This window comes from Arachis hypogaea, chromosome 13 (genome assembly GCF_003086295.3).
Source record: "Arachis hypogaea cultivar Tifrunner chromosome 13, arahy.Tifrunner.gnm2.J5K5, whole genome shotgun sequence".
Taxonomy (NCBI): Eukaryota; Viridiplantae; Streptophyta; class Magnoliopsida; order Fabales; family Fabaceae; genus Arachis; species Arachis hypogaea.
This window is the reverse complement of record NC_092048.1, coordinates 123,324,104-123,346,965: the sequence shown is the minus strand read 5'-3', so window position 1 is coordinate 123,346,965 and position 22,862 is coordinate 123,324,104. Positions and strand designations below refer to the sequence as shown.

The window sequence follows — 22,862 nt, the reverse complement described above, 5'->3', positions numbered from 1 at the left end:
ATTCTAGTTAGTAAACCCTTTTTTTATATTAAAAATGTTATCTTTCAGCATGAGTTTAAATTTTAATAAATTAATTAGTCAGATTTATGTACTTTAATCACTTTTAAATAATAAATTTTAAAATTAATTATTTTTATGAATGTAGTAATATATAACTAAATATTCATACACATTCTTTTACAATAATAATTTATAAAAAATCAAATTTATATTTAAAATATTAATTATATCCAAAATTTGTGTTCACATTATTCATTTTTATTATTATTATTGTTTTTTTTCACCATTACCACTTACCACCATCCATTACAATCATTAAAATGCAATAAATAAATTAATGAAGTGTTGATTTCAGATAAAAATAAAAAAGTGTTGGCTTTTGTAACTTTGGATTCCGAGCCGCCCAAAACTCCCAGCACTAAGAAAAATCCGCTCAAGTTACTAACACGGCCAGAAATAATGAGCTTTGAATTAATTATTAATTATATTCTATGGATTTAACTAGTATTCTAAGAGTATATTTTAAAAATATAATAAAAAAATTTTAATATTTTTTATGTATTTAATACATTAAAAATTTAATTTTTAACATAATTTTTATAAAATAATTTTTTTTATATAACGTACAATAAATATGACTATAAAGTAAACTAGTCTAAAAATTGGTTGTGCCATTTCTTAAGAGTTGCTCTTCAAAGCTGTCTGGTTTTCATCATTACGAAGTTGTTGGAATTCTCTGCTTGGCAGCTCTAAGGTCAAGAATGCTGGGAGGCATTGGTTTTATGGAGCCATGCAAGTCCACCAGATGAAAGAAGTCCTGTTTTGTTATGTTTTTCTTCTCAACAAGTTCATTCACCACTGCATCCATCAGCACTTTATTTTCATGTAGGATCTGTTTATGCAAAAACAAAGCAAGCTCGCTCTTATTAATCAACAAGAAATGAAATGAACTTGTTGAAATTGTTCATCAATCACAGCATACCTCTTTTGCGCGTTCATAACACAAGTTCACAATCCGCATTGCTTCCAAGTCAATGTCCTGACAACGAAATGCAACAAAGTGTGTTATTTCAATAATGTGGTTGCAATGAGAAAATTGAAGTTGAGACTTGAGAGAGAGAACCCATACGTTTATCCGGTCTGCCACCCAGAAATTGGTAATTCCGTGGTACTTCTCTGAAAGCCCACCAAGAACAAATATCCTTGCTGCGGACCTCGCATTGTCTGCAGTTTCGGCCCATATCGTACTCAACTGAAATATTATAAAACAAGTTAAAACAGCAACCAAAAAGAACCAATGAAGCAAATAAAAAGGACTGAGGAAACTTGAGGAAAGCAAGTAAGAATTTTATCTTACTTGACCACTCCCAAACCAAATTTCATCAGCTGCACGGGGAGCTAGTTGAACAGTAATATGATCCAGGGCAGATTGTCGACTGCATGACATTAGTAGTTATAAATTAGAGAAACAATGAAAGGCTCTAAACACAATTCTGTAATAGTGCAATGTAATGCAGTTTAATTGATCTAAGCAAAGAATCCATACGTGAGCATTCCTTCGTTAAATTTGATAGGATCCATCTTCACCCGCACATAACCCAATTCCCTACCAGCTCTGGGAGCAATTGTGACCTGCATCAACAGCAACATAAAGCTAAAATGTCAATTTTTTCCACCAACAATCAATCAGATAAGGTGAGATTATGTCAATTACAAAATGGATATAGTGTAAATTCCATACAAACTCGATATTTTTAAGATCAGGAAAGTTCACAGCTACGACAGCCATTGCAGCCTCATTAATAGCTACTTGCTTCCAAGTCTCCATGCTTCTCTCCTTTTTATCCAGCATTCCTCTTTCTTCCATTTGTGCAGCTTGTAACAAGTCATCAGTAGTAATCTGCCACAGTGAAATGCAGTAAATAAAAGTATGCAAGCTACAATTGGTGGTCTGACTATTAAATCTTTTTCAATAGGAGATATTACCTCAGTCCTTGAATCCCTCATCATGTTGATGGCAGCAACCTCAACTATGTTAGCAAGCTCTGCACCAACCATGCCATCAGTCATACTAGCAACAGCAAAATAGTCCACATCTTCTGCCATTGGCTTTTTACGAGCATGGACCTATCAAAGTATCACAAGGAAGGGAAAGGAAGAAAGATTAGTCTAAAATCACAATAGCCAAGTTTTGAAAGGATAACCATAAACAGTATTGTATACTTGAGAAAACTGAAGCCTGAAGCCGAAAACCACAGATGTAACATAGTAGAGGAGCAACCTTTAGAATTTCTATGCGACCAATGAGGCCAGGCTTGGGAATAAATATTTTTCGATCAAACCGACCAGGTCTCACAAGTGCAGGATCCAGAATGTCTGGTCGATTGGTGGATGCAATAGTGATCACCTCTCCTCTTCCTTCAAATCCATCTAAGCACACCAAGAGCTGGAACATTCAGTAAATAGTAAACATCAACCAATCTTTACACATTTTTACTTCACGAAAGCAGTTGGAAAGTTAAGTGGTGCCATGTTTAACCTGATTGAGAGTAGCGTCACGTTCCTGTCCACCTGAACCCTTAATCAAGCCACGCTCCCTTCCCACAGCATCCAGCTCATCAATGAAGACAACAGATGGAGCCTGAGAAAGATTGAAGAAAATTGTTGGCAATTGAATGCAAAAACTAAAGCAGAAGAAAGTAGGTAAATTTCAGGTGATTCTGTAAAAGTGTAGCATGATTGGAAACAATAGACTACTATCTGCTCGATGCAAATAAATAAAAGAATTGCAAGAAACAAGGTCTTATTTTACTCTAAAGAAAGCAAGAGCACAATGGCAAAGCCGAAACAATCACGTACATTTTCCCTGGCTTCCGTGTAAAGTGCTCGCACACGAGATGCCCCTACACCAACGTATATCTCCACAAATTGTGAAGCGGAAATAGAGAAGAAATTAACCCCTGCCTCACCAGCCACTGCTTTTGCCAGCAATGTCTTTCCCACCCCAGGAGGGCCACAAAGAAGTATACCACCTGATAATGTGACCAATCCAACGTTTAGAAAATCAAGTATAAAACATAAGCAAATTGTGTTTTACTCTTTCCTTCTTTCTTTATGTTAAATGAAAAACGTAGAACCTGTAAGAACAAACTGTATGCGAACCACCAAACAGGCTTTCCCTAAGGCTAAGGCAGTTCAAATTAATGCATTCTATTATCAAGTGTTGACTGGAGTTACCTGGTATTTTCACTCCTCTCCTTCGGTACATTTCCCCGTGAGTAAAGAACTTGACAATCTCCTCCAATTCAAGACGTATCTTACCCAGCCCTGCAACATCACTAAACTTCACATCTACACCTCTCTCTAAATACTGAGGAAGACTCTTGTTCTTGGCTCTCCGAATGCGTGCCCCCGACTTCATAAACTGCTTTGCCATCTTCAAATAATCATTCTGCTCCTCCCCTTTCTCATGCTCACTCTCATCATCGTCATCACGTTCAACACCCTCCATCTCCTTCTCCAACTCCCTCATCTTCCTTCTCTCCTCAGCCTCAGCTCTCTCAATCTTAAGCCTATCCTCATAATCCTTCTTTTGCTTCCTATAATTAAGCACCACAATCCTATAGAAAATGTAGAAGAAAACCAAGCCAAGTGCATTGACAACATTAGGATTATTTGCCAAATCATACCAAAGATCAGCCATCCTCACATAATTATCCCTTGCCCGAATCAATGACTCCTGATACTTCCTCTTCCTTATCTCCTTCTTTCGCCGCCTCTCCTCAGCCTTCCTCTGCGCCTTCTTGGCCCTCTCCAACTCCTTCCTCTCTTCCCTCATAGCTTTCAGCTCCTCTTCCCTCTGCCTCTTAAGTTCCATCCTCATCTCCCTATACTCTTTCGCCTTCTTGGATTCTATCTTCGGTTTCTTCTCAGCAAGCTTAAGCATAAACTTTTCAATAGCAGGTAGCACCGGACCCCTTACCCATATAGGAAGGGGCAAGTTAGGCCTCTTAAGGGGTGGTGTGTATGTATTCATACACAAAGAACCAATGTTTAATTCATCCCATGATTCCCAAAACTTCCTATGAGTCTCAAACGATGGCAAAACCGTCCTGAACACTCTAGAGTCTTCTAGAACCACCAGAACTGGTTCGGCCTTTTGCCTCAAGTTTATAGAACCGGGCTTAATTATGTGTCTGAGCTTCTCAGCCTTCTTTAGTTCAATAAGGTCGCTGTAGGGAAGACGATCAGAGACCACTGGAAGACCCTGAGCCCATGACTTCAGCTCCTCCAGCGTCAAAGCTTCGGCCTTTTTGGGTGCCCTTTTCTTTCCCTTCACGGCGGATTCAGCAGCAAGGGTGGTGGCTTGTGGCAGGGAAGCAGAGATAACGGTAAGGGTCACTGTAAGCTTGAGGAAATTGAGGTTTTTGTTGCGAGTTTTATCTTTGTTGTCGTCATTTTCGGGTTCTGGTGTTTGAATTTGGGATGATACAATGGAAGTGGAATTGAGGCGTCTGGGAAAGGTTCTGAATTTGGGGTTTAGGGATTGTGGGAAGGGAGATGAGGAAGGAGAATAACTAAGGAGGAAAGGGGAAGACATGGGAGTGTTACGCAAAAAGAAAGGGGTATTGGTATTATGCTACATTAGGTTGATAGTTGGTAATGTAGGTGTTGCCATTGCCATTGAAGATGATGAAGACGATGATGAAGAGCAAGTTCAGTTCGGAGTTCTGAAGAAGGGTTTTCTCAGTTGTCTTCTCTTTGGATAAATGTCATGCAGTCACTGAGGGCGAATGAGTAAATTACGAGCTTGTAATTCAGGGGTGGATCCTTCACAAAAAAATTGGCAGCATCAATTGTTTCATCTCAACCATTAAAATCAACCAAATCAAATTAACGGTAAAAAATAAAAGAGCAAAATGACAAATATATCTCTAAAAATTTATATTTCGGACAGATGAATCTCTAAAAAAAAAAAATATCAATGAAGCTTTTTATAATAACATACGTAAACAAATTAATTTAAATTAAGACTTCCTATCCTAGTCATCAAATTAAGACTTTCTATCCTAATCATAGGGGCTAATTTGGAGATAATATGTCCACATCTATCATTCCAAAGAACTTTATTATTATTTTTTTTCTTTAGAAATTAATTTATCCGAAACAAAATTTTAAAAATCGGACCGATCATTAAACTGTTCTAATTATTAATTTACTAATTTATTGATCTAACCAATTCAACCAGAATAATTGTTTTATAATAAAATAATAAATATAAATAAACATACTAAAATATAACATTGAGTTAAGTACAATTTTTGTTCTTAAGGTAGAGACTGAAAAATGTTTTCGTTCCCAATCATTTTTTCGCTACAAAATAGTCCCGAAGCTTTCAGTTTGTTTTAAAATCATCATTTTTCCTAAATTTTTTATTTTTATTACCATTTTACCTCTAATTAAAAAAATTATAAAATAAAAAAAGAAAGGGAACGACGAGGGGTGAAGAAAGAGAGTGGGGGGGGGGAGGTGGCACCGCCGCACCCCCGTGCCGTTGCCTGTGATGGAGTGGGGAATCTCCATGCCGCCGCCGCCGCTCCTTTCTTCCTCAGCACACACCCACGCCGCCGCCACCACCGCATTGTCGTTCTCGTCGCAATTCGCGACGTCGCCACCACTGCCGCAACCCTTTCCACGCGACCTGCCACCACCACCACCACCACATCTCTCCTCCCCTCGCGATTCGCAGTTCACTGCCGCAGCATCTCCTTCCCAACCACCCCGCAGCCCTTCTTTCTTTAATTTTTCTGATTTTGCTTTCGTTGTTGCTTTGATTTCATTATCCATCGTTGTTGTTAGTGTTCTTCTTCTAGTTGTTGTTGTTTCATTGTTGTTGTTTCACTACTTCTACTTTGTGCTTCTGCATGCTGCTTCTGCATTCTCCTTCTTTTTTCTGCATTTGGGAAGGACATTTTCGTCCGAAGGACGATTTTAAAACAAATTGAAACCTTTGGGACCATTTTATAGCAAAAAAAAGGTCGATGGCAAAAAAAATTTTCAGCCCCTACCCTAAGAACCAAAATCGTACTTAACCCATATAACCTTTGTTAAGCTTGTTGATATTGATAATATACTCCAACTTAGAACGAAAATGACAAGGGTTGAAGTTTTGATTTAGCCTTCGATACCATACCATACCATGTCAACGACCATCTCACCTTATATATCTAAAACTATTTCAAAAACTTGCACCCAAGAAAATCTATAAAACTGGTGCCTAAAGTTATCATTTATAAATACACAAACTTCCTCATTATAATGCACAAATTTACTTAGAGCTAATTTTCAACTTAAAATATATTTCTTTTAAATACGCAAAACTACTACTTCCCTACATAATTCTCGAATATCATAAAGTGACATATCCACAATCTGAACTTAGGTTCTGTTGACCCCACACTTGTCTACTTTGCAGTTGAACTCAGCTGGAAACATGAAATAAATTTACAGGTAAATTCTAGTTTCTATCCCTGCCAACCCAAATTTCAGCACCTCTAAATTCTATTAAAAACTTAGTTACTGTGCAAGGTTAATTATTAGAACGTGATCCTCAAAATCTTAGTAAAACAATATAATTTCGATTCAGCAACATTAAACCAAGATAATCCATATTGATCAGCATCATGCCATAATTCATTTTTACAAAGTTTTAATTTATTGTGGTCTATATATTTCAAGGTTCTAAAAACCGGACCAGTCATCGAACCACTCTAATCACTGATTCACAGGTTCACTGATCCAACCGATCTAACCGTAATTCAACCTGAAAAACTGTTTTAAAATAAAATAATAAATAAATTATAAATAAATATCCTAAAATATAATTATAACCTTTGCCTCAAGATTTTTCTACCAATCTGATTCAGTCAACAAACACCAAACTAATAAGATGTAAAACTGATTTCACTCCAAAATAAGAGAAAAAGAATAATCCTTTTCCACATATATGTCCACAATTAAGACAAGAATACCTCCATATGCATAGCTTCTATATCTGGGTCATCAATCCCTATGGAATTCTTGAAACTGATTATCCTATCAACCTCATCACCTTTAAGTTCCTCATCACCAGGAGGAAGGAGAGAGGACACAAACCTTTTAACCATCGGAAAAGAAAAACAAGCAAATGAATCATGTGATGCATAACCCACATAGCCAAAATCATTATCACTACCCAGGCCTGCGTAACAAGCAACAAGTCAACAAAAAAAAAGCACTCACTCGGCGTATATATATCACAAATCTCTGCCTTAAAAGCCTCGTCTTGCTTGCTCACACCATACCTGAAGTAAAAATAAATAAATAAATAAACAAAGTCAGCTAACAATGAACCATTCTAGCAGAAACTAAACTGAGTAAAAATTACTCGAGGAGCTACTGTATAATGGTAAAGCATAACAAATGTTATCAATGATTTAAAGCCAGAAATCGAATAAATCAGCAACAAAAATTAAAAAACACCAACAAATAATCAGCAAATCAGAAAGACAGAAACCTTATAATAAAACAGGAAGAACAATAAACACATCAACTAAATGAGGAACAAAAAAAAAAAAAAAGTAATAATTTGAAGTTCCAATAATACTAATCAGAGCAAGTAAAAAAGAACAAGTAACAAATCAGAAAAAATACTAAACAGAAGAATAATCAACACCCTTAATATTCAGAAGTTCTAGTAATAAAAAAACAACACCCTAATCAGAATTCTAATAATCAAAATCAACACCCACACCCCTAATCAGAAGTTCTGATAATCAAAATTTCTCCCTAATCAGAACATTAATTAATTAATAAAATTAATTATTTACCTGAGAAGAGAAGAAGACGACGACCAGAGAAAAGAGCAGAGCAGAGCAGTGGCGGGGGCTAACAGAGAAGAAGAAGACCACCGGACGAGCAGAGAAGCGTCAGTCATCAGTCGTCAGTCGTCGGTCGTCACCATCGTCAGTCGAACGAGGAGCTTCGCCGGTGGCTGGTGAGAGACAGAGAGAGGGCTGAGAGAGAAAGGGCGGCGCCGTGCGTGAGGGAAGGAGGGTGCGTGGCCAGTGGCTCAGTCTCAATGGCTGCGACTGCGTGGTGCGTGCTGGGGGAGGAGACGAGGTGAGCGTGGGGATTGAGAGAGTGAGGCTGAAAGGCTGAGGGAGTGAGGGCCGAGGCTGAAGGCCCTAATTTTGGTGTGGGTTGGGGGAAACGGCGAAGGGCACTGGGGCAGTCTCGCATGTAGTTTTTTTTTTTTTTTTAATTAGAATCAAGCAAAACGGCGCCGTTTTAAAAGAACCGGCCGGTTTCCGGTCCAGTCCAACTGGCCAGTTCTCGGCCGGTTCAGCAGTTTTTATCCGGTTTTTTAATTAACGGTTTTTGGCACAGGACCGGACCATTGACATTGCCAATTCTCGATTCAACCGGCCGATCCGGTCCGATTTTCATAACATTAATACATTTATCAACATATATAGATTTACTGTCAAATATTGGAATTAATTTCCACATATCTTCAAAAATCAAATAAGAATTCACTGAAGTTATTTATATCCTTCAAATTACCACCATATTTATGCCACAATGAAACTTATCTCACATATGCAATAGTTAGCATTTTAGCAGAGTCATCAAGCAGTAATCCAGTAACAGAGTCATCAAAATTGAAATTTATCATCGAGCAGTAAGCAAAGCCATCAACCAAGAACCAGCGCTAAGCACTGACTGAGCATTCGAGACATTACCTTTGGCGAGGGCAGTGAGCAGAGATTTAAGGGAGAGCGACAGATGACAGGAAGCTGGCGACGAACACTGGCAAGCTGGCAACGGACAACAGAGAGCTAGTGGCGAACACTGGCGAGCTGGTAACGAACAGCTAACGGACTAACGATGGGGCGAAGAGCTGCTTTGCTAGGACCCGGAGACGCTGGCGTTGGGCAAATGAGGGGAGGGCCTTCGAGCACGATGAACCAAGAGGATTGGCGAACGGCCACGACAAACTTGGCAGCGACAGTGAGACGCACGGCGCTGCGATGGAGGCTAGGGATTTCAAGAAAGAGCTGAGACTTAGATAGTGAGATAAAAGGGGAGAGAGGGGAGAGAGAGAGAGACTGGTTTCTGCACTTCTATCTTCAGAAACCCTTTTTCTTTTTTCTTTTTTTTAATGAAATATCAAAGCAGCGCCGGTTCAATTTCTAGTCGGTTCAATAGTTTTGAAACGATTTTTTTAAATGGTTTTTTTCTTGGACCGAACTAGTACTGCCACCGGTTCCCGATTGAGTTGGTTTCAAGGTTCTAAAAACCGAACCAGTCATCGAACCGCTCTAGTTACTGGTTCACTGGTTCATAGGTTCAACCGTTTTGACCATGGTTGAATCGAAAAAACCGTTTTATAATAAAATAATAAATAAAATATAAATAAACATATTAAAACATAATTATATTCTAACATAAACTTTAAAATATCATCCAAATTAAAAGTACTACATAAACTATAATGTTATGATCTCATTCAAATACAAACTCAAAAGTCAAATAACAAAAACAACCAACCAAACATAAAATGCCAACATCCAATTGATCCAAGTTTGTCATTCAATCTTATTAGTCATTTGGAATTTTCATGAGATCAGCTTGACTTCTTCCGTTGGACAACTTTTAGTAAAGTATAAATCCAAGTCAATATATGGAAATGCAAACCAAAAACTGAATGTTTGCAAAATATTTCATTGATCAAATGCTGAAATGCGGTGAGATCAAATAACAATCAGCAAGCATCGCAAAGCAAAAGTGCAAAACAATCATATTCATCTTGGAACGACACAACACAACCCTACCCTAATCAATTAATCAATGCTCCAAAAATTAATCATGCTTCAAGCAATCAACAACAAGGTTTAGAACCAACAATTAATCAATGTTTCAACAATTATTATTACAAAAAATCTGAATACAAAATTCAGCAACCCAATAACAAAAAATAAAGACAATCTCAATCTCAAGAATCACAATAACACCAGTAATTTAGCAAATTAACAATTTGATAAGAACAAAGCAACCCAATAATTTCAATTTCAACTTTCAAGAATCGCAACAATTTAACGAACCAACAAATACAAAATCCAAATAGAAAATCCAGCAACCCAATAACAAAAAACAAAGACAATTTCAATCTCAAGAATGAAGAATCACAATAACAGCAACAATTTAGCAAATTAACAATTTGAGAAGAGCAAAACAACCCAATAATCTCAATTGCAAGAATCACAACAACTATTTAACGAATTAACAAGTACAAAATCACAGGTTCACAGGAACCCACAGCAAATCACTCCAACCCAATAATCTCATAAGTCAAAATTATTCGATAATAATTCAACCTAGTAACAAGTTACAACAACAAAATTCACAACTTAACTAACAATAATTATTCATAATTATTCAATGAGCAAAGTTCACAGTTCAGTTCACAGTTCACAGAAAAATCAAAAATCTAAATCATAGACATAGCTCACAGTTCACGGTTCACAATTCACAGAACTTCACAGTAACAACAAATTATTCAATTATAGTCTAAAAAAATTACCTAGAAGCTAGAAATCTTGAACAGAGCACGCAAGAGGGAGACACCACAAGTTTCACCTTCGAATGGGCTTCGAACGGCCTTCGAACAAGCAGTGGCTGCAGTGGAACAGAGCTGGCGCCGACGGACAGTGACTGCGCGACTGAGGCTTCCACGTTCGCACGGTGGCTGCGCGATGGAGAGGAAGGAAGGTTGCGACGGCTGCTGCGCGATGAGGGGGAAGTGAGGGAGCAGGCAGTGGCTCTTCGAAGCTGGAAGTTCCGCCGGCGGCGGTAGCAGGCGGTGGCTGGACGGAAGTAAGGGAGGACCAGGAGCTGTGGATTGAGTGTGAGAGACAGAGAGTGGCTAGCGCGTTCTAGTTCTGGAGGCTAGGGCTGTGGAGACTGGACTAATAATGGAGTAGACGAGTAGTGGAGGAGTTAGGGTTCATTGATTCAGAATCAATGAAACGGCGCCGTTTGCTTCCCAATTCAAAAAACCGGCTGAATCACGGTTCGATTCGACTGATCGGTTTCCGACCGGTTCGACGATTCAATAGCAGTTTTCAAAATTTGCGGTTTTTGCATTTAATCGATTCGTTTTTGTAACGGTTTACGGTTCGACCGGCCAGTTCGAACCGATTTTTAGAACCTTGGTTGGTTTCATCGGTTAGCCTGGTCTAGTTTTTAAACCATGTTGAGAACACATAAATCCAAAACAAGTGTCATGTACAGAGAGTTGTATACTTGGTTCATATGTAACGTACACAAAGTAAAGCATTAACCACTACATTCTATATATGTATAATGGACTCACGGAAACTAAATCCAAATACCAAACCACCAACACTTCCGTAGCATAACATATTGAAAACTAGCAATTCAAGCGCAAAATCTAGAACGATAATAAAGTAGTGTAAAAAGAAGAAAGAAAATAGGAATTTATAAGTTAAACAAAGAGAAGGAAAGACTTGTGTGTGCGCGTAAAGAAGAGACTAGAGAGGATTGTGTTTTAAGGTGGCTGTTGATGATTACGGTGGTGGTGCGCGGTGGGTATATGGCGGAGTGAGGAATAACTAAGGAAAGAGTACGGGCGAGGGAAGAGTCTACTATCATCACTATAGTCACAACCAAGGTCTACGCTCTATTTATATATACTAGCAGAAGATCCCTGCATCAGAAGACCCGTGCACGGATTGAAAATTTCTATTTCTTTTTTCAGTCCTTTTAGATTGTATTTTTTATATTAATAAAAATATTTTTGTTGTTCAATTTTTTTTATTTAAAAATAAAAAATTTATTTATTTTATCACTACTTAAAATATATAAGTATCATTTCTTAATTCATCATAATTTGTAATTTTTTTTTAATTAAGACTAAATTTATACTCATTCTTTCTATTCTTATTTTTTAAAACATTCATTTAAATGTCAGCATACTATTTGATGAGCACTTAGAATTTGCTAAAGAAATCCTGCCTTACAGTATATTGTATCATATTCAACTTCATAAGTTATACGACAACAAATACAATTTAAACATATAAACGACACAATTTAAAAGATAAAACATAAATAAGAACCATAACTAATATCATTTATGTAAAAATTCTTTGATTTATTATGTTAAAATAATTTATTTCTTAGATAAAAAAATTATTTTACAAAAATATAAGTTATCATTTTTCAATGCTAATGAAAGTCTATAAAATTTAAAAGACCCAGTGCATAAAAAAATGAGGAACTTACAGATTTAAAAAAACTACTATTTTGACCCTTGATTTTATTTATTTGTTGATTGAAAAAAAAAGAAAAAGAATAAATGTTCGAAATCTTTCATCAAACTTATTTTTCAAGATGAAAAAAAGAAATACAGAAATAAAAACAAAGCTTTTTTCCAACTTGAACTATCCTTTAAATCTCTTAACCACTATCTTTTAATTTGAATCCTAACTTAGTTTAAAGAAAGCACTGTAGAGGACGTTACTTTTTGACGTTACTTTTTGCTTTCGAACGTTGCTTTTTGCTTTACCTTTTATTTGAAAGGTAAAGTAAAAATATAATCTACTTTTAATATACCATTTGAAAAATCAAGAGTAGTATTCCAAAAATACTTCCTAATGTGCTTCTAAATTTTTTTCAACCTATCAAATTCAACAAATCATGTGACTTATACTACTACTACTAAAAATATCTATCCAACCAACAAAGACATAAAATTAAAGAAGTATAGAGTTGTACGATAACAATATAAAAAAAAAAAGAGGTCAACTCAAACAACAATTGCAAAGGAAAAAAAAAAAAAGAAAGAGGTCAACTCGAACAACAATTGCAAAAAAATCAAAAGTGCATTTATGTAGGAAATGTAAATTTCTAATAGCAAAAAAGGTGTTTACAGTCGACAGATACTCTCTTCTTTTTTTCTCTTTCTTAATTTCCAACCATAATTAAATCATGAATCCCAGTGGATAAACTTACGGCATAATGAATCATTTTCAAAAATGACACATGTAAAGTAATAATTTTAATGGTTTAAAAAAAAGGTGATATAAGTAATATAATTATATAGGTGACTTAACAACTGTACAAATAATTATTCAGAATCACAAAATCAAAATATAAGAAAAGTGCTTCATCACATATACTTGACCCTCCGACAAAATCATAGGCCTCTGAACAGTAACTTGTATTTTGCACCTCTGTCAATACACAAGATAATTTGTATCAAATTTGCCATCATTGACCAAGGAAAGAAAATGTATAATTGGCACATATTAAATGAAATAACAGTTCGAAAAATAAAAAGGACAAAATATAAGACAAACTACAAAGAGCCAAACATTAAATACAAAAAAATTCAGGAGTAGATTAAAGCGAGAATGAGATAAGGACACAACATGCTAAATTTCACATGTTTAAGAGTTACAAACACAACAAAAAAAACACCCCAAATCAACTCAAGAACAATACATTTAAAACAAAAGATTAGATCATAATATATTAATTGAGGCATGCTTGGAACACAAGAACTCCATGATTCATCAATTAAAATCAACATCGTAGAATTTGGGAAGAAATGACCACTGAAATTGGAAATAGTCCAAAGCCTAATCACCCTAACCTTAGGAAATATGAATAAAAAACAGTGAACATTCCATACACATAAACTAACCCTTTAATATTGGAACAAAATAAAGCCAGAAAAAAAACCAAAATGAGCGAAGCCAGAAAGCAAATCCTAAAAGCTAACCTTTAAAAAATAAACAGAACGAGCGAAACTTAAACTTACCTACAGAAAGTGATCCACACTAAAACCCTTCGCTGTAAAACAAATGACCCTCAAGTTGTTGTCCTCCTTCATACTTTACACTTCATAATTTTAAAACCTATATATTTGTCCGTGATTGAAAAATTTTTCAACATAAATTCTCATTTTCTTGAGTAGCAATAGGCATTTTAACAAAAAGAGAATGCATTAAAATCAAAAGAAAGCCAAAACACAGGATGTTCTTTGTTACTTTTATTTGAACAACTGGAGTATCAAATTGAATCCATTTAGAGTAACCAAATTCTTCAGCTACTGAAAACAACTGTTTCATCGTTGCAAAAAAAAAAAATATATAAAAGAGCAAAGGTTAGCACCATATGTTTAGATCATATCTTGAAATGACATAAAAGGATAACTTTTATCATTGCATCTACCTTTCAAGTTTTAGTAGTAATTTAATTTACAAAAGTTACATGTAATAAAATGAGTACATGATTTCAAATCATAAATTATGTGAGATACCTTTTTTGTTAATTATAAGGTGCAAGCAAGGAATATCATTGCAATCTCAGGAACCATGTTTATCCTCTATCAAGCATTTCTTTTTCATTAGATTCTGCAAAAGCATTTGGATAACACAGCCATAAAAAACAAATTTCCTTTCCAACTTCTGCATAATTGTTTCAATAAAAATAGATAAGACATCTATTTTTAAAGCAAATATGCATTAAAAATACAAAGTAAATAATTTCTTCCGTAATATTCCATGTTTTCGAGAGGAAATCATGTAATTTCTAAATTATTCCAATACAAAAGGCCCATCGCACATATCCAATAATATCAGTATTAATTTTGCTTTTTGTTCTTTTCTTCCACGCGTGTATCTAATATATATTACTTGCACAAATATTTAGCCGAATTCCAATCAGATAGTAATCGATTGTCAAATTTAATTGAACAAATCATGAACATTTTTGCACCAATACAAATGGAAATTCCATAATATTCGATCACCAACCAATTTTCCATTTTCATTCAAGAAAAAAGAAACGAAGACCACATTGCATAAGACTAACTATTGAACCAAATTAGAGACGATAAAAAGAATTTAGAGGCAAATAAGAAAAATCCTGATCTCAGGCTTTGAAACTATAAAAATTCATCCAACTCCCCCTATTGTTCTTTTTTGCTAGAGAGACCAAAAAACAAAGTAATAAAATAAATTTCATCTCAGATTATAAAAAGTGAAAGACTGTAAATTTTATGGCCAAAGAACATTAAACCCGTTCGAATCAAAATTTACAGAAGATAGTGTATAAATGACCTAAATTCTTTGATTTTGGACATCAAGAAGGGTTATTAAATAATTACTACTAACATACATGCAAGAAATAGCCTGGGGAATCTTCTAAGCAAAGAAATCAAATAAATTTTAAATCAAAAAATACTTTAAACACCTGAGAAAAATAGAAAAAAATCAAAAATTAAATTCAAACAGAATGAAAAAATTAAATAAAAAAAGATTAGCAAAGAAACATATGAATTAATAAAAATAGTAAGTTCAAATTACACTAACCAATATAACTTATCCCCTTACAAAGATACTTATGAATGACGAAATCAAAAACAAAAGCAAATGAACAAACCTTCAATTTCTCATGAGCTTCATTCATAAAATTTTCCAGCATTCCTTTATTTGGTGAGTACTATTTATATAACTAAAATATGATCAAGTAATAACCATGTGTTTAGATTGAATGCTAATTTATAGAAAGTAGTAACAAAAGAGTAAGAATAATAACACTTTTTATATTAAAAAATGTTGCTGCATTGTTTCTTTTATATGATTGAATTCATTTGCTTAGCTTAAGATTTTTAGAATAGTAAAAATAAATCAATAAAGCAATTAAAAGGTAGCAAAAATACTTACATCAAATGCCTTGGACTCAAATTGTTTTTTATTTGCATGTTCTCACAGATTCACCAAAGAGTATTGCCTACTCATCATATCTGTTGAAATCAAATGTTGTTCACATAGTGTAAGACCTTGAATATGCCACATTTGAGTATTTGCAACCTGCAGAAATTGTACAATGATAAAAATGAAATTTCCATGTATCAATGTTTAAAGAATTGAAAAAGAAGCTCACACATTGTTGGATCAATAAAAGTAATGAAATTGACACAAAAGCAATCTCTTCAACAAAGAAAACGACAATGCAGACAGAAAACGCAGAACAAATAATAAAAAGAGCATCTTTTCTCCATAAATTGAGAAGTTATTTTATCTTTTAATTGAAAATCTTAAAAGTTCTTTCCCTCCATCAATAAGTAGGGCACAACTATAACCCATTAACCACAATTATAAGGAAGCTAAGGTAACATAACTATATGATGCTAAATCTACGGTCTATAGTTCAACAAACCAATAAAGCAAGCAAACAACATAACCATATGCAACGTTCTCAACAACAAAAGCAACAATTAAATTAAAACAAAAAAATAAAATGAAGCAATTTAGCTTAAACAAGTCAATGAGAAATCACATTCCAAAATCAACACATTCATTACATTCTAATTCTCAGGGGCGGAGCTAGAAGAAATATTAGAGGGGGGCAAAAAATATTTACACAATAAAATAAGACTAAAATAAAATTTTAAGGGGGGCTAAACTAAAATTTACATATAATTTACATGTAAAAAATTAAAATTAGGGGGGCCATTGCCCCCCTTTCCATGTACCTAGCACCGCCCCTGCTAATTCTAAAATTGTTAGTAATTTGTAGTTCATGCCAACCCATCATTCACCTCCAAATCAAAAGAAGGAATCTCAATCAGTTACACGGTGATTATGCTCATCAGGGGCTGGATCAGATCCAGAAGCTCCTTGCACGGTGCCTCCATTTGAAAACCTGAAACAAAATTTAAAAAAAAGAAAAAACCCTAAGAGGAAGTAGGCCAGAGAGAGAGAGAGTGAGAACACACCGGCCAGAGGTCACACTCACCGCCTCAGAGGGAGAACTCCCTTCCCGTCGAGCCCTCATCGACCCCGTTATAGTCCATCTTGCCTCTTTGACTCATCATTTCCCTCTTTTTCTGATCATTCCGCCGCTGCTGTGTTTGAGAGGAAGAGTCACAGCCTCAGGAGGAGAAGTCTCGACCTGTCCTCCGCCCCATTATAGCCCATCTCGGCTGTGAAGAATTAGTGCACAGCAACACCGTGAGAGCTAGAGCAACACCATGAGAGAGAAAGTGAGAAAATGAGAGAGAAAGAGAGTGTCACACAGAGGAAAGGGAAGGAACGAGGTCACAACAACGACGAAAATGATCCAGGCCAGAAGGAGAGAATAGCCAATCGAAAAAAGAACGAAGAGAATGAGGGGATTAGGGTTACTCCATTTTCATTTTTTTATTCCAAATTAACGTGAGAGTGACGCGTGGCTTAATGAGCCACGGCTATTATACAAGTAATAGATAATAAATACCAAAAATAAAGTGACCATCAATAAAGTTTAAAAATTGAGCTCAAAAGAAAAAAAAGATATACATTTAAAAGGGTGAAAAAAAATAGATTTCAGTTAATAAACAAACTCTGTAAAAAAGTAATACAATAGGTCAAAGAAATGTGAAAAAACTATGAATCAACAAATGGGTTATGGCTTTATGTATAAACATATATCAATTAAGAGATTTGAATTTTGAAATACATAAAATCTTTACTTTGGGGTGGGTTTGGTGATTTTATTTTTTTTAAATTAAATGTTTAAAAATATATCATTTTAAGAGTTAAAACAAGAGAGTTAACAGTTCCAGTGCGAAGCAAATGGTGAAAAAAAAAAAGCAGAACAGCAACACTAATTATTTATTTAGTTAAAGACCCAAAAAGAAATAGGGCATCAATAATTCAAAGATGAAAAGCTAATTTAGCATCATAAATAAAAATAAAATAAATAACACCACCATACCAAAAATTCAATCAAAGCAAACTCTCACAAGATTTTGTTTATCAAATAATAAAATAAAATGCAGAGATATGCAAAAGTTAAAAATTAGAAATTTGCTCCCACCGAAACAGAATCAAATTTTGGAAAAAATAAAAAAAAACTGAAAAATAATGAAACTCACCTCAACCTCCAGCAAATAATATTGAGGTAAAAATAATCAAAAACTTTTTTCACCTACCAATTAACATACGAAAAAACAAACCAAACAAAAAAAAGTTTATAATGATAATAGTGAATGAAATAATAAAAGATCACGTCATTGCTTATTAAAAACAAAACAATAGCTGCATACAGTTACTTACAGATGATGTGCCATCAGGATTTCTGACAGTCCTCCATCGCACGATATTGCTCTCCAAGCGTATGCGTTTCTTAGCTCCAGACTCATCAGTTACAAAAGTATCCTCTTCCACGTATGTTTTAGGATCAAATGGTTTTGGGTCAACACCCATAATATTAGAAACTTTAATCATGTTCATCTGTCCCAGAGATAAAGAGAAAGGAGTTTAACATTGAAATTCAACATCTTTTTACAAAAATTCAATGCACCTATGGAAACCATTTCATTATTTACATAAAATCCTCTAAAATGACATAGCTTCATAAATTGCATTCATCATTCCAACGTTATCAGATATGAGATAGTTTGATGTTAAAAAGCCCCTCATATAAGCTGCCTTTTGCCCGAATATGTCATCAGAAAGTGATCATGAAAGAACATGAGGTGACACTAAGGGAAATGCAAGAACCAGAATAAGAAGAAAGCCTATGCCTAGATCCAGGAATTGTAAACTCATGCAATAAGCACACCTTTTAGTTTAGATATCATTATTTTAGTAGGCTTCAAATATATTTAGATTTCCAATGAAAAAACATATCATATTTCTAATGAAAATACACACAAGTTAATTTTTTATCTAGTTAAATACACAAGAATAAATATGACATCAATAATTCTAAAACTAAAACCTAAATCTAAATGACTCTATCAATTGTACCACAAATTACAAAAAATAAATAACTAAATCTAAATAACATGCAAGTTCAATTCAAGTGGTGTATAATAATACAAATAAGGATAAGCTTCTCACTAATTTTAATTCAAAAAAGAGGAAAACATAATATGTAAGTGATATGAAAGGAGTAGATGGAAAGGCAAAGATGAGATCCCTGATGGTTAGATTCAATAGAGAAAAAGTGCATTGGATTGAATTTTATAGAAATTTTCACCTTTTACCATAGAAGCTTTTTAAAATTAAATGTCTAAAAATATATCATTTTAAGAGTTAAAACAAAAGAATTAAGAGTTCCAGTGCGAAGCAAATGGTGAAAGAAAAAAGCAGAACAATAACCCTAATTATTTATTTAGTTAAAGACCCAAAAAGAAATAGGGCATCAATAATTCAAAGATGAAAAGCTAATTTAGCATCATAAATAAAAATAAAATAAATAACACCACCATACTAAAAGATCACGTCATTGCTTATTAAAAACAAAACAATAGCTGCATATGGTTACTTACAGATGATGTGCCATCAGAATTTCTGCCAGTCCTCCATCGCACGATATTGCTCTCCAAGCGTATGCGTTTCTTAGCTCCAAACTCATCAGTTACAAAGGTATCCTCTTCCACGTATGTTTTAGGATCAAATGGTTTTGGGTCAACACCCATAATATTAGAAACTTTAATCATGTTCATATGTCCCATAGATAAAGAGAAAGGAGTTTAACATTGAAATTCAACATCTTTTTACAAAAATTCAATGCATCTATGGAAACCATTTCATTATTTCCATAAGATCTTCTAAAATGACATAGCTTCATAAATTGCATCCATCATCCCAACGTTATCAGATATGAGATAATTTGATGTTAAAAAGCCCCTCATATAAGCTGCCTTTTGTCCAAATATGTCATCAGAAAATAACCATAAAGGAACTTTTTTAAGAATACAACTACTTCTATCATTTTAAACTGCATACTTTTCACTTTGGCACCTTAAATATTGCACCAAAAATCATAAAGGCATCATATGCCAAAAGAAGAATAAGAACTCTTATCCAGCCACCCAAAGTCAAAGTTAAATTCAAATTAATATATAAACCACAGGCTTCCACATAAATTACGCCAGACCTTTTCTGGAAGAGCCGGAAGTGGTTGCAGCGGAACCTCTAATAACTCCAATGGTGGCCCAAGTGGTTTTTCTTTAGTTTTCATCTCATAATTTTTCTCTTCTGACCCATATCTATGATCCTCATCTGCAAGTATATCCTCTGGCCTCAGGCTTTTTTCATAGCTCTCTTCTTCAACAGGAGATCTCTGAGGCAGGAGATTACTTTGATTATTCATTTGCAAAATTTTAAGCAACACAAAGACAAACTAAATATATCAGTTATTGGTAGCAGGTACTCACATTTGAGTCATGTTCAATGTCATGATGAACTACATATCCATCCTCCTCTTCATCATCGTCAAAATCCCCAAATACATCACGAATTTCAGGATATTGATGATTAATAATTAATTTAATAATACATTGGATATTGATTTGATATAATTATAATAAAAATATTTTCTTAAATTAATATAAGCATGCATTATTCATGAGCTAATTGTAATAAAATATGTATTCGACGCCGAGGTTCTTCAATTAAAATAAAATATTAAATAATTTGATATTTACTCTAATTTAATTAAATATTTGAAGTTATGATTAATGTAATTTAATGAATCAAATAAAATATTAAATGATGAAATATTTATCCTAATCAAATCAAATTATATAATTGATTAGTTATAATTAATACAATTGAATGAATCAAACACATTAAATTAAAAAATAATTTAGTTACTTTGTGTCTTAAGAACAAATTTTAAAAATATTCATTTTTCAACAAATATTATAAAATATTTTTTATAATATTTTTAACCTATGGTCTAAAGGCACAGTTATAATAACCCATTAAAAAAATACTTAATTAGTTAATACAAATTATTAGTATAATTGATTTAGTTTAATAAATTAAAAGAAATGAATGTGAAAAGGAAAAAAAGTATGCGCCTAATAATAAGCCATTAAAATACACAAAAATTTAAAAAAATATATAAAAAAAGTGAAATGAATAAATAAAGATAAAAGAAAAAAATTAAATAAATTACAAAAATTGTACTCTAAACATGAGAGAGAGAGGGGGAGGGAGAGAGGGAGATAAATAAAGATAAAAGAAATAAAAATTAAATAAATTACAAAAATCTATTTAATATACTAAAACTGGGTTTTTCCCCAACTAATGAAAGTGAGGTGTCATTTTCTCGTGAATCCATTTTTCCTCCAAAATGAATGCATTTAATGAATAATGCATAATTATACTAATTTAGAAAAATATCTTTATTATAATTATATAAAATCAATATTTAATGCATTATTAAACTACTTATCAATTATTAATCAAAAATATTTTTAATTATTTTAATGAATAATGCATAATTATACTAATTTAGAAAAATATCTTTATTATAATTATATAAAATTAATATTTAATACATTATTAAACTAATTATCAAACGAAAATATTTTTAAGCATTTTAATTATATTCATTTTAATTATATTTATATCCTTCTAATTCTTATTTATTATCCAATGATTTTATTAGTGGCAAGTTGTTAACCCATTTATATTGATAATAATAATAATTTTATTAGGATAAATATCAAATTCTATTCCTAATATAAAAATATAAAATTTAATTCCTTCCATTTTTATTTTACCATTATAAAAGACCGTGTATGTTAGAAGAAAATATCATTCGTTTACCAATTACTCTTTCATTTGATAGCTTTTACAACAATTCTTTTTCTTCCTATTAGGTGTCGTTGCAAGAAGGCAACTATCGTGGACACAAACTACCACACTCTCCAACTTTCGTACTCATCATTCGAAGCTATATAAGATATGTTATCTATGAAGTATTTATAGACCATGGTGTTATCATGTATGCATAAATAAAAAATGTTTCGTATTTAAATTTAAGTCCAACTTTCGTACTCATCATTCGAAGCTATATAAGATATGTTATCTATGAAGTATTTATAGACCATGGTGTTATCATGTATGCATAAATAAAAAATGTTTCGTATTTAAATTTAAGTCATTTACCTGTTTGTGATATATTGTAGTGTAAAATTACTTTCAATATGTGTTGTGTAATGATATTATGTTCTAATTTAAGCTTTTACTTTAGAACTGTATTATGATTTTATCTCATCATTTTTTCTTAGATATCAAGTTGACGTATTTTTATTTACTATTATTATTGAAACAGATGTGATATGAAATGTACCAAAAAAATACTCTCACATTCAATTTATTTTATTATAGTCTTCTATCTATTCTATTTATTTTTATTTTCTTCTTATTCATTTTATTTTCTTTTTAAATGTTATATAATTTATTATAATTTATACCAATCTCCTTAATATACTAAAACTGGGTTTTTCCCCAACTTATGATGGTGAAGTGTCATTTTCTCGTGAATCCATTTTTCTTCCAAAATGATTCACTATTTCTCTCTTTTAAATTTATTTTTAAAAATGATCTTTAATTGATATAATTATATTATAATTAGTATTTAATGAATGCATGATACATAATTATACTAATTTAACATAATCTCTTTATTATAATTATACTAATCTCTTTTAAATTTATTTCAGAAAATTATCTTAATTATAATTATATAACAATATTATACTTAGCATTTAATGAATAATTCATAATTATACTAATTTAGAAAAATATCTCTATTATAATTATATAAAATTAATAATTAATACATTATTAACCTAATTATCAATCATAAATATTTTTAACTATTTTAATTATATTGATATAATTCTATTTTTTATTCATTATCCTAAAATTTTATTAGTGACAAGTTATTATCTTAATGGTGACCTATATAATAATAATAATAATAATAATAATAATAAT

The 22,862-nt window shown here is 33.0% G+C and overlaps 1 protein-coding gene across 7 annotated transcripts; it reads right to left on the bottom strand.

The window, feature by feature from the left end:
• Positions 1–520: 520 nt before the first annotated feature.
• On the bottom strand, positions 521–11,777 carry LOC112733091 (probable inactive ATP-dependent zinc metalloprotease FTSHI 2, chloroplastic). 7 transcript variants are annotated; one of them, XM_072212427.1, is made up of 16 exons: positions 10,625–11,531; positions 8,784–9,078; positions 7,869–8,263; positions 7,282–7,343; positions 7,032–7,155; positions 3,238–4,830; positions 2,860–3,032; positions 2,540–2,641; positions 2,282–2,446; positions 1,987–2,127; positions 1,742–1,900; positions 1,547–1,632; positions 1,358–1,436; positions 1,130–1,252; positions 983–1,039; positions 521–892 (listed from the first exon to the last, which is right to left on the bottom strand). In XM_072212427.1, exons 6-16 carry the CDS (start codon positions 4,598–4,600, stop codon positions 716–718), a joined length of 2,625 nt encoding a protein of 874 aa, XP_072068528.1. In that variant the 5' UTR covers positions 4,601–4,830; positions 7,032–7,155; positions 7,282–7,343; positions 7,869–8,263; positions 8,784–9,078; positions 10,625–11,531; the 3' UTR covers positions 521–715. The 7 variants fall into 7 exon arrangements, with proteins under 7 accessions (XP_072068528.1, XP_025637744.1, XP_025637743.1 ...); XM_025781959.2 differs by having other exon boundaries at positions 7,869–8,143; XM_025781958.2 differs by having other exon boundaries at positions 7,869–9,078; positions 10,625–11,777.
• Positions 11,778–22,862: the final 11,085 nt, after the last annotated feature.

Excerpts from the sequence above, each read along its gene's own strand:
- LOC112733091 (XM_025781958.2), bottom strand. The coding sequence starts at position 4,600 with ATGTCTTCCCCTTTCCTCCTTAGTTATTCTCCTTCCTCATCTCCCTTC. Across the intron at positions 1,901-1,986 it reads TGAGGGATTCAAGGACTGAG|ATTACTACTGATGACTTGTT; the intron begins GTAATATCTCCT and ends TCACTGTGGCAG. Across the intron at positions 1,040-1,129 it reads GGGTGGCAGACCGGATAAAC|GACATTGACTTGGAAGCAAT; the intron begins GTATGGGTTCTC and ends TTTCGTTGTCAG.